Below are 12,465 nucleotides of genomic sequence, written 5' to 3' on the forward strand. Positions count from 1 at the left end.
GGACCACTGTGAAATGATGGACAATGTGAAAATAGGAGTAGAAAAGATTATGGTGGTAGAAGAATTTTGTTATTTGGGAAGTAGAATTACTGAAGATGGATGAAGCACGAGTGACATAAAATGCCAAATAGAACAGGCAAAACGAGCCTTCAATCAGAAATATAATTTGTTTACATCAAAAATTAATTTAAATGTCAGGAAAAGATTTTTGAAAGTATACGTTTGGAGTGTCACTTTATATGGAAGTTAAACTTGAACGATCGGAGTATCCGGGAAGAAAAGATTAGAAGCTTTTGAAATGCGGTGCTGTAGGAGAATGTTAAACATCAAATGGGTGTATACAGTGACTAATGGAGAGGTGTTGCAGTAAATAGATGAAGAAAGAAGCATTTGGAAAAATATAGCTAAAAGAAGAGACAGACTTATAGGCCATATATTAAGGCATCCTGGAAAAATCGCTTTAATATTGGAGGGACGGGTAGAAGGAAAAAAATTGTGTAGGCAGGCTACATTTTCAAATATGTAAAACAAATTGCTAGGGATGTAGGATGTAGGGGGTATACTGAAATAAAACGACTAGCACTAGATAGGGAATCTTGGAGAGCTGCATCAAACCAGTCAAATGATTGAAAACAAAAAAAAAGAAAGATGAAAATGCTATTTATACTGGAGACATAAAATGAATCAAAATCAAGTAATAAGCAACATCTTATTACAATCCAGCAGAGAAATTTGATGGTTTTAGATTGGTTATAATTGCAAGATTCACCACTTCACGTGGGTGATGGAGTTCTGCTCGACACACGTTGGCATTTCAGTCACCATACAATGGTAGAATGCAGCACAGCATGCTTTTGTCATACAGAAGTTTTTTTAAGTGCGATTCAATTGTTAAAATGCAAAATGTTGCATTTTAATATAAGGTGACAGGAGACAGTTCTATATTATGGATAAAAAACTTTACAGCCACCAGTTTTGTATTGAAAAGGAAACTGCCCATAGGGGTAAGGACAGGTTGCACATCAGAGAACAATCAGGCTGTTAGAAACCAGTTTCTGTTATTCAGCAACAAGACATACAGATTTCAAATTGAAGTATATAGGGAAACTTCTGCACTAGGAGCTGTACAAAATATTCTTACAAAATAATGATTAAGCAGCAGTTAAAGACAAGTGATTGAGAAAAGCTTGTAAAAATTTTGCTAAAGCCACGCACGAATTGTAACAATGACAATGTGATTGTAAGATGGCAAGTGCATTTTCAGTCATTTATGGGGACTTTTTCTTTTTTATCAAATTATAAATTTATATTACCAATTTAACATTTATTAGGTTTCTCTCTACACACACACACACACACACACGCACACACACACCACATTAAAAGGTTTTAGTAAGTGGGTGATCTCATGGTAGCATAAAAAATTATTTCTAAATATCTAATGGAATTTACAAGATAAATGCAAAATGACTAACTGCAATGTTTTGTTCCATCAATATAATAACATATTGAATATCTAGTGAGGAAGGAAATTTCAGTAAATGAGAAGCATGAAAAAAGGTTTAATTCCATCGATACGGAAAGAAAAGCATGAGTTCCAACAGTACAAGAAGAATGTGAAATGTTATGAAGATTGTAATAGCACCATCATCCAAGACCAATTTCCTAGACATCCTTGAACTGCCTCAATTGATCACATTAAGAAAAAGTTTAATACATCACAATGGAAAATGGAAGTGTATTAATTAGGAACATGAAACTAGGTTTACGTGATGATTAAAAGCTTAAAATATAATATTTGAGATTATTAGAAATCATGATTACTGAATCATGACCACAAAACTCAATGCTTACTTGGCAGATACTTGAAAGATATAGATAGATATAAGGGAAAAATTGTTTCATTACTTTGAATGAAAGGAGGCAAATCTGGAATGGCATGATTGGCATTCCAATGTAAAGGAGAAACCAAAAACAGTGCTGTTAGTAGAAAAAAGATATTGAGAGTTTCTGGAATATAATGGGAGACATCATATTGAAAAATTTCTGGAGTCTGGAGATGCTGTAATTATGTTCAGATATTAAGAAAACTTTACCATAGTCTGCATAAAAGTAATCTGGCTAGAACATCCTGACAATATTAATCTTCATGTTTTTCATATCACCGAAAGTGAATTTGAGAAAACTAGGTGAGAACCTTTTGTTTCCATCCTGTAATTCTGAATGGGCAAATAAACATTGTTATCTCTTCAGCTTTCATAAAGACCAGATGTGACACAAACACTGTAAGATCACAACTTCAATCCAGCATTGAGCTGTCCATAAGAGTTACAGGAAGTATACTTCTATCACAAGGTTATTTTTAATCTTTAGAACAATAGGAGGTACAAATAATGTAGCTATGTGAAAACTAAGTGAAAATTTTGATTTGTAAACTCATGTTGTTCAATCCTTTCATACTCGAAGAAGGCCTGTTTGTACTCCTTTCACACTCGAAGGCAGTGAAAGGTAAATCTACTTGAAAAGATAGTGTTAACTTTATGTAGCAATTACATAAAATTTATTATCGTTAACAGAATCACAAGTAAAAATCAATTAATCATTACCAAATAGGTATGTAATACGACTAGGTATATACTATTGCATAGAGGACATCATAGAAATTATACATATTGAGAAATGCTCACTTCATGGGAATAATGAAGTAGACATAAAAAACACTAACCACGAATTTGGAGTTGATCTTTTGTAAAATTTGTTTTTCAATAAGCACCATTGCTTCTCCTTTCCTTTTTTTTATTCGTTTCTTTTCTAATTTCTTACACGCATACATTTTACCAGTAGCTCGAACTTGACATGCACAGACTTCACCAAAACCTCCTTTACCAAGCACCCGGTACATACGGAACGTCTTATATGTCACAGGCTGGCTGTAAAAGATTTTAATTTATCAGTATAACATACACATAACATAATTAAAATTTTTTTTAACTCATTCACTATGATTGAACCTCTATCACCTTAATGAATGAAATAAGGTATTTATTACAATTCATATAAATCTCATGTAACATTTGCATTCTGTTTCAAAGCTTACAATTAATTTATTTATATAATGGTAACCTTGTTTATTCAGTGTTAAATATAATCTGATAAAACATTTATCACATTATAAAGAATCATCTGTGTTTGTGTATGTAAAAAAAAAATTAAAAACAAAATTAACATAGAAATCTGAAGCAGAGACCTCTAGATTATGAGAGTGCAATGCATGCTTTGCTTCTACCACTATTGTGACTGCAAATATACAATTAAGCTACTTGAATTCTTGAACTGCTCGAAAATCTTTAAATGAAGTTTACTCAGAAATGGAGTCAAGTTGGAATAGACTAATAATTTGGATTTAAAGGAGGAACTCCCTTCCTACCACCCACCAAAGAGAGACTAGATGGATCAAGAAAAATTTGATAAATCTTGATCAGAACAGCATCAAAAAGTACAATTCTTTCTACAAAGTAGAAAAAAATTGTTTAACTACATAGCAGTAAAAAATAGATTCTGTTATAAGCTGACTGCTAGCCCTTGTGAAGAAAATAAATGATGACGGTTCACAAATTATAAAAGGCACTTAAGTTTTTCTTGTTCCATCTAGTCATGCTGGGTGATACCTTTTTTCATTTCTAAAATAGCACACTTATCCACTCATGATATGATTATGTACTGACCAGAATAAAGTATCTATTTTCTATGCATGATTTGTGGGAAAAAGCTGCACAAAAAAAATTATTTAAAAATTCACTAAACATTATTACAAAATCTTGAATCTACAGTTTTTTGAAGACTATTTTTTATTATTATTAGTATTCTCATTATTATAAAACCACAAAAACATTAACTGAAATGATAAAATTTAAAAAAACTGACTTCAATAAGGAATAAACAATAATATAAATGAAAAATCTAGCAATCAATTGCTGAACTTTCAATACTCTCCCAGCAATAAACAGTAGATTAAACAGTAAAAAGTAAAAACATCTCTCTACAACTATATCTTTTAAGAGAGCTTTTTTGAAAATGTTCAGTTGTTACTTTGAATATTTCTGATATTATTTATAAATTTTTAGTAAGCACAAATGTAATCATGCATAAAATTTTCATAATGATAAATTCTCTGAGATACTAGAACCTATTTTACGCTTATAACCTTTTCTCAAACAGAGCATTATATGAATTTTTCAAAATTTTACTAGAAACTTTTTTTATCGTGTACTGCGTAAGCTACTAAATAAAATTTTATGACGGTAAGTTTAGTTTTTTAAAAATAAAAAGTATGAATTCTTTACGCAGGCAAATACAACATTTTTAAGCTTAGATATTCAATTTAGCTGTTTAAAAATTATAAAACTAATTTTTACTTATTTTTCTTAAAGATTCCTTTTTTATTAATCCATCTAAGTTTTGCCAGTAAAATATATAGACAGGAACATACTCTTTTTCACTCCTTTGAGAAGATTGAAAAATCCCTTTGTTGCAAGTAGCTTATTGCAAGTGGGAAACAAAGATTTCAGGTACAGTTTACTTTTTACAGCTTCAGAGAAGAGGTGGAAAAGGGTCAACCCACATCAAATCAACCAATTTAATTTGTAAAGGTTGCTGTCAAAACTTATTAATTTTTTATTTTTTTTTTACCTAAGTTTGTAATTACTAATTTGTGCTAGAGTTGAAACAGGTAATCATTAATTTTTTTAATGTTTTTTTTGAGCGGCCATTTTGTATTGGTGTGTCAGCCTATTTTTCATTTGACAAAGGTTTGTGTTAAATGCTGTAGCTTCTTGGTTTTTAAAGATATTCAGTTCAAACAAAAACTATGTTAAAGAGCATAAAATGTGCAATATTTTCTGCCCAGTATATATATTTAGGCCTACTTAACTGTAAATAAACAAAAAAATTGATAATGTTAATGTTTTCAAACTAAAAACCTTCTCTTTTAAAATTAAAAATATTAAAGATCAAACTAAGACTCACCTTCAATCTTTTTTCTGGATATAGTCTTTATAGTATATTACTTCCCTAAAAAGTTTCAGGCCTTAGAGTTACATCCTATTTTTAATGGTCTTCAAGTATTGTGATTTTTTTTTAAATCGGGTATTTTCAATCTGAACTATCTCAGAAGGTACACACATAAAAAAATTCAAAATTTTCAGGTAATATTCTTTCATTTGGTTGTAATAAGTGTTTAAAATTTCATCACTGAGACTTCATAAGCTTTTTAGTTACAGTTTTAAATACAGTTAAAATTACAGATATTTCACTGCTTGTAGTAAAAATTGAAATAACATATAAGTAATATTAAGAAATTCTTTGTTAACTTATAGTTCACAATCTAGAGTATATATATATATATATATACACACACATATCTGAATGCATTAGCAGTGGTGGGGAGTCTACAAGTTCAGACCTGAATGCATTAATTGGTACAGTATGCATTACTTGCAGAATTACTAGTATGCATTAATTATTAGTATGCATTAATTGGTTGTACAGTATCAAGCAGCTGCATTCAGGTCTGAACTTGTAAGAATACCCACCACTGCCAATGCATTCAGGTCTGGAAAAGCAGACTTCCCGCCAAACAATTAGGGTAGAGACCTTAAGGATTCACAGCTGCTTTATTGTGCAAATCAACTGTTGTAGAGTTAACTTGTGAAATATTAATGTTTTGTTTTTCAGGTTATGTGACATTTTTTATTATTACGGAGTGCTCTGTAGGATTATTAACTAGTGAATTGTGTCATATACCTGATTACCAGCCTTTTTCTAATATATAAATTAAGTGATTTGAAGGAGAGTGAACAATTATTATTGGAACTTTGATTATGAAATGAATTAGAAACTATTTGTAACTAACATAAAATTAAGTACCTATATATTTGGAAGAAATTGTAGTGATCCTCTAAGTATTCATATAAAGCCTATAAGAAGAGGTTTAAGAGAAATATTTTTTGAAAATTTACAAAAACAGCAAAATGTTCCTGTTAATTTAATCCCTGGTAATTCACTTTGTCCTAAATGTAAGAAAAAAATTTTTGGTGTACTTATAGAAGAAAAGACAAGTGACATCGACATAGATTACCAACCTGAAACAGACATTGAAAAATCCTTGGTTGGCGAAGGTAGTAGTTTAAATGTAACAAATACAGTTTGCAAAACATTTAATCTGTCCCTTGCATCCAAAATAATAAAACTGAGTAAAAGAAAACGTCAGACAGCAGTAAAAACTAAAACAGAAAAAATAAGTTCAGGTGTCAAAAGAAAATTGGCTTCTTTCAATGAGAGTTTGAAAAGAAGGGAAAAAGATAAAGGTGAAGATTTGTCAAATGAATATAAGAAACTGATTGAACAGTTAAAAGAAAAATGAAAATTATCTAAAAAAGAAAAAAATAAAGATCATCAGACTTTTACCAAGCTCTTGGTCTAAACAAAGAATATGCAAAGAATTTAATGTAATGTAATAAGTTCCGTTATCACGGAACTTATTGAAAACTCAAAATGTGTTGCCAGAAAAAAGAAGGCTAGCATCAAATTAAGTGATGAAGTTGTTACTGATTTCATTAAGTTTTATGAAGATGATGATAATAGTCGATTGTGCCCCAGAAAAAAGGAAAAAGTCACGAAGTTTACAAACAAAAAGGCAAATATTTTACTCTCTGAATGAGTTATTTGTCAGTTTAAACAAAAATACCATGATCATAAAATTGGTAGACCAGCTTCTTGCTGCTTAAGGTCTAAGTGGTGTGTGTTACCTGGATCAGCTGGTACACACAATGTATGTATATGTAAGTACCACAAAAATGTTAAAACTTATGCTTGCAGGGGCAAAAATGAATACAGATTACAAAGACTTAATTGATTTACTGGTTTGTGACTCTAAGTATAATGATTGTATGTTCGATAATTGTCATTTTGCCCAGGAAAATAATTTCTTCTTCAGCTTTTAAGGGCGAATCAATCTTCCTGATGACTTTACTTATAATATGCAGTGGATTAGTACTGATCAAGCTGAGCTAATAACTCTGGTTATGCTTATTGATGATTTTTTTGGGACTTAGTTGAAAAGCTGTTAATATTAAAGAAACTTTACTTCATTTCAAAAGTACAGTCAAAATACTTGAAAGAATACAAGGAAAATTTATCAAAACTTGTTTGTATAATGCTATGTGATTTCACAGAAAACTTCACATTTATTCTACAAGATGAAATTCAAAGTTTCATTGGTCTAATCCACAAGCAACCTTACATCCTTTTGTGTTTTACTACAGAAAAGATGAAGACAAGATTTACTACAAGAGCTTATGTGTTACAAATGACAACTTGTAGTACAACACTGCTACTGTACACATTTTCAAAAATACTTCATTGAAGAAGTTAAGAAAGTAGCACCAGAAGTAAGAAAAAAAAACTATTTTAGTGATGGAGCCAGTAGTCAATATAAAAACTTAAATAATATATATAATAAAATATAAAGACTTAATTTGATCTAGAAGTTGAGTGGAACTTTTTTGCTTCCTCACATGGCAAGAACACCTGTGATGGAATCAGTGGCTTCACAAAAAGAGCTGTGACCAAGGCTAGCATGCAGCGACCATACAGCAATCAAAATTTAATAGCTGAAAATATGTACAGATTTTGTCTTGATAATGTATCAGGCATAAATTTTATTTATGTAACATCAGAAGAAGTTCAATCAAACAGCATGAAATTACAGAAAAGGTTTGATAGTTGCATAAAAAATACCAAATACAAGGTCATATCGTACATTTGTACCTCTAAGTCAAACACAGATCAGATGTTCTATGTATTCAGAACCAGAAAAATTTAGTGATTGCAGCACTTCAGTACTTCCAGGCAGTGTATTTTCATTTGAAAAAAAAAAATGATACAGTAGCATGCATTTATGACAATAAATGGTAGATCAAGAGAATTCAGAAAACAGCACAGGAAGACAACGACCTCTTCATTCACTTCTTCCATTCACATGGTCCAAGAACCTTTTTCCAAGCCTCTAAAAATGACAAAGTGTGGGTTCCACAATCAGTAAGGTACTATGAAAACTTATGCCAACAGAATTCACAACTGTTAACAGGTCGTAGTTTCAACATAAGTGAAAAACTGTGTATAAAAATTAATCAACTTTTTATGACGATTTCTTAGGAGCAGCTATCAAATGACAATATATAACACACTGTGTCTTTTCTTTTGTTAAGATTGTAAACAGCAAAAGTATAACAATGTAAATAAAAATAATGTGTTTTTTAGATTTTTACTATATCTGCACTTAAAGGGGGGGTCCTGTAATTTTAGCTTAATTTAAAAATTTATAACTAAATAGCTAACAGACTCAGTGATGAAATTTTAAATACTTATACAACCAAATGAAAGAATGTTTCCTAAAAATTTTGGATTTTTTAGGTGTGTCCCTTTTGAGATATTTCAAATTAAAAATATCCGATTTTAGAAAAATCACTATATTTGAAGACCCATTAAAAAAAAGGATGTAACTCTATGGCCAGACACACCAATACAAAATGGCTACTCAAAAAATCTGAACATCTAAAATTATTAATGAATATACCTGTTTTCAATTCTCTGAACAAATTTAGGTAAAAAAATAAATAAATTTTGTCAGCAACCATCATTGGTTGATTTAATACGGATTGACTCAAAACTGTGATCTGATTTAATTCCCAAACAGGGATTATTGATTTAATTGTAAGAGGATTACTGTTCATTAGAATAATTTTTGCTTACTTTTTTAAATATTTCTAGGAACAATGGTGCCAACATTCATCAATCGAGTTTTCCAGAAAACAGATAGTTATTGATAAGTGAATTAGTAAGCTTTCGCATTCATATACATATGTATGGTGTTTGATAAAAAAACACATGGAGTTTTGTTTTTTCAGAAAATCTTTATTTATTCATCAATATTGATTTTGTCAAAGTACTCCTTTTAAGATATAATACATTTGTGCTAGTACTTTTCCAAACTTTGAAGCACTCTGGAATGTAATTTCCAGTTTAGCATTTAGCTCCTTCAGTGATTCTGTCTATCTCTTCAATGTTGGCAAAATATCATCTTTCATGGTTCTTTTCAGCCTGGGGAATAGGAAGAAGTCACAGGTGGCCAAGTGTGGTGAATACGGAGGCCGCATCATAACGTAGTTGTTTCTGGCCAAAAATTCAGAAACAAGCAGTGAAGTGTGACCAGGCGCATTATCATGGTGCGATGGCCATGAATTGTTTTGCTACAAATTTGGACATTTTCTTCATGTCGCTTCATGCAAACAGCATAAAACTTCCAGGTAGTAATCCATATTGACTGTTCATTAGTGATTGTCGATTGTTGATGTACTGGGATGTCACTCATCATCTTTTTGTTTTCACAGCCCTCTTGGAAATTTTTTTACATGCCTGTTTTATTCATTGAAGAATTGCCAAAAGCAACATTTAACATTTTCCAAATTGGTGCTGCACTTTAATCCATTCTTAAAGCAAAATTTAATGGAAATTCTTTATTCCATTTTTTCCACAAGTTAAAAATCACCAATCATACCAAAACATGTGAAACCTTTTCGACAGCCAGCAACAAATTAAGCATCCAATATTGCTGCCAATGTTAACATACGTTAGGGACAAGTGTACCAACACAAAAAAAAAACTGTGACAACTGAACTTATAGAGCCTGGGAAATTAAAAAATTCCATGTTCTTTTTTTTTTTATCAAACCTCATACAAACAAGATATTCATTTATACAGAACTTAGAAATTAAGATACACAATTATAATACATTCAGAAAAAACTAACAAAAATTAAAATGCATCAAATTTGGAAAAAAAGGATTTTTACAAAATTATTCTCCCCTGAATATAAAAAAAAACTACTATTATTATATTTTCAATTTGTTCTAACAATTATACCTCGATTTATTGCCTCCAACAAATATGTGCTGCTGAGGAACCATACCAAAGTGCAATTAGATATTTCCACTAGTATATATTAAAGAAAAACTTAATGATATATATACAGGTCTCCCCCCTGCCGGCTGTATGTATGGCATGTGAGGTCACTGGGTCGCAGTTTTTTTTTGCTGTTATGCGCCCATTTTCCTCTGTTGTGTGGAAAGGCGAAGCCCAGCCTTCCAATGTTGTCCGTGGGGTGTTATCTGTATGTTGGGTGATTACTGCTCTGTATTATTCGACTTAACAACGGTTGTTCGTGTGTGTCAATATTTGTTTTTGCCGCCTCCTGTCTGTGTCTATCAGTCGAACCAATCCTGGCTTTCTTCTTCTTTCATTTTGAGGATCTGCGTAACATACCAATGTTTTGTCAGCCAGTTTTTCTGGTTTCTTACCATGTGAGATACTATGTTTTGTGACATTAAATGATGTATATTCAAGGCGGTCTGAGGTTCTGCCCAGCTTGCGCAATCAAAGAATGTGTGTTCTAGGCTATCTAGCTCTCCACAGTATATACAATTTGGGATAGCCATCATGTGATCCGGTGGAGATTGGTGCTGAACTCATCATTTCCTGTTAGGAATCATGTCATGTAATACGATACTTTGCCATGTCGTCTGTCCAGCCACATGTCCATTCGAGGTATCAGGGTATGTGTCCATGGTCCCTTCATCGATACCAACCACTCCTCCTGCCATTCTTGTTTGAGTAACCTCTTAGCTGCTATTCTGTCCATACCTTCATATGAGCGTTTATGGTTTCTCGCTTGTAGGTGTACAGGTGGAGTGTTTGCCACGTTTGTCACCTCTTTCGAAATTGTTCTGTATCTAGATATTATATGTAGTGCTGTTCTCCTCTGCAGTGCTGATAGTTTTTGGATATTCCTCTTTACGTTTACTACTGAGAACCAGGCAGGCACAGCATACATTATTATAGCCATGATTGCTGACATTAACAGCTTCCTCTTAGATGTTCGGGGGCCTCTGGTTGTTTTCCTGAGCTTGGCCAGGGTGTGCGTGACCCACCCGGTCTTGTTGCAGACTTCCGAAAGGCGTTTTGTGAACTTGCCAGAGCATTCTTCCACACGCCTAGGTATTTGATATGTGGGGACTCTGCCACTTGCACTCCGTCTACCATGACGGAGAGTTGCCGTAGTCTCCTCCATCTGGCGATTGTTAAGTTTTGTGTGTCGCCAGTTAAAGTCCTTTCTGCCTCAGCCATTTGCTTACCTGCTGTATGGCTTGGGTGGCTGTTGCTTCCACTTTGCCCTCTGTGTATCCTGCGGTCATCATCATTAGGTCGTTTGCATAAGTAATGAGCGACACATTGGCCGGGAAGGCAAGTCGGAGGACCCTGTCAAAGGCTATGTCTCACAGCACTGGGCTAAGGACGGATCTCTGGGTCTCCCCTCTCTGCACATGGCAGCTCACGTCCCCTTCTTCAGTGTGAGTTAATAGCTCTCTGCCCCATAGAAAGTCAATTAAGACCGTTCTCAGGCCATTGTGAATGCCTTGTCTGAGGAGTTCTTCATCTATGACCTTCCAGGGAATGCTGCCAAATGTGTTCTTTCTAAGAGAACCAGGAGAGGGATCTTCCTGGTCCTCCACGTGCAGGTTCATTTGTCCGCTACCCACTGCGTCACTGGCATCTATAATCGATTTGCCCCTGACGAAACCATGTTATGAGGGGTATTGCCTGCCTGTCCTGAGTCATTCCCATAGATGTTCTGACAGCATTTTTTCGTACAAATTGCTCAATATCAGTAGCAGGCATATCGACCGATAGCTTTATTCCTGTCTTTCTGCCATTGGTTTTGGTATAAGTAATAGCACACCTTTCTTCCACCCCTCTGGCATCTTCCCCTCTCTGAGAATTTTGTTGAAGTGTCCAGTATAATTTGTGGGTGGCCCCTTTCCAGCACTTTCACTAGTGTTCCGGGTATTCCGTCTGGGCCTGGGCTCTGTTTGTGGATTATTTGCACCATAGCCTGTCTTAGTTCTACTGTGGTGAACTCTAGTAGGTCAGGGGTGACGAGTGTGTATGTTTCATCCCCATCCCCATCAGTGTCTTGATTGCTCTTTCTGCCTCTGCCTTTGTTAGGAAGAGGGTGTGATGCACTTCCTATCAAAGGGGGGGGGAACGAATCACTTCATGATAATCTTGTATGCCCACCCCCACATCGTCATCGAGTTCCCATATGCACCTCTGCCAAGCATTCCACTTTGATCGATTCCTTTATCTTCCCACAAAGCACCTTTTTTGCTGCCTTATATGCCATCTCTGCTTCCTGCTTCTTCTGGGTGGTTGCGTCTGGCTTGTTGTAGTTTCTGTTTGGTTCTTCGAGCTGCTTTACACAAATCCACTCTCCTCCGTCATCACTGTCAGTAGATCTTCTCGTGCTCTGCTTTCTGATCTCCTTATTCTTTCTTTCACAGTGTCAACGAA

The 12,465-nt window shown here is 33.7% G+C and overlaps 1 protein-coding gene across 1 annotated transcript in view; it reads right to left on the bottom strand.

The window, feature by feature from the left end:
• Positions 1 to 12,465, bottom strand: part of Gprk2 (G protein-coupled receptor kinase 2) — a 142,414-nt gene that overhangs the window by 60,096 nt on the left and 69,853 nt on the right. Inside the window, exon 6 of the mRNA XM_075354696.1 lies at positions 2,726 to 2,930. Within this exon, the coding sequence (XP_075210811.1) occupies positions 2,726 to 2,930 (205 nt within the window). The remainder of the gene's footprint in view (positions 1 to 2,725; positions 2,931 to 12,465) is intronic.

This window comes from Lycorma delicatula, chromosome 1 (assembly GCF_047948215.1).
Source record: "Lycorma delicatula isolate Av1 chromosome 1, ASM4794821v1, whole genome shotgun sequence".
Lineage (NCBI taxonomy): Eukaryota > Metazoa > Arthropoda > Insecta > Hemiptera > Fulgoridae > Lycorma > Lycorma delicatula.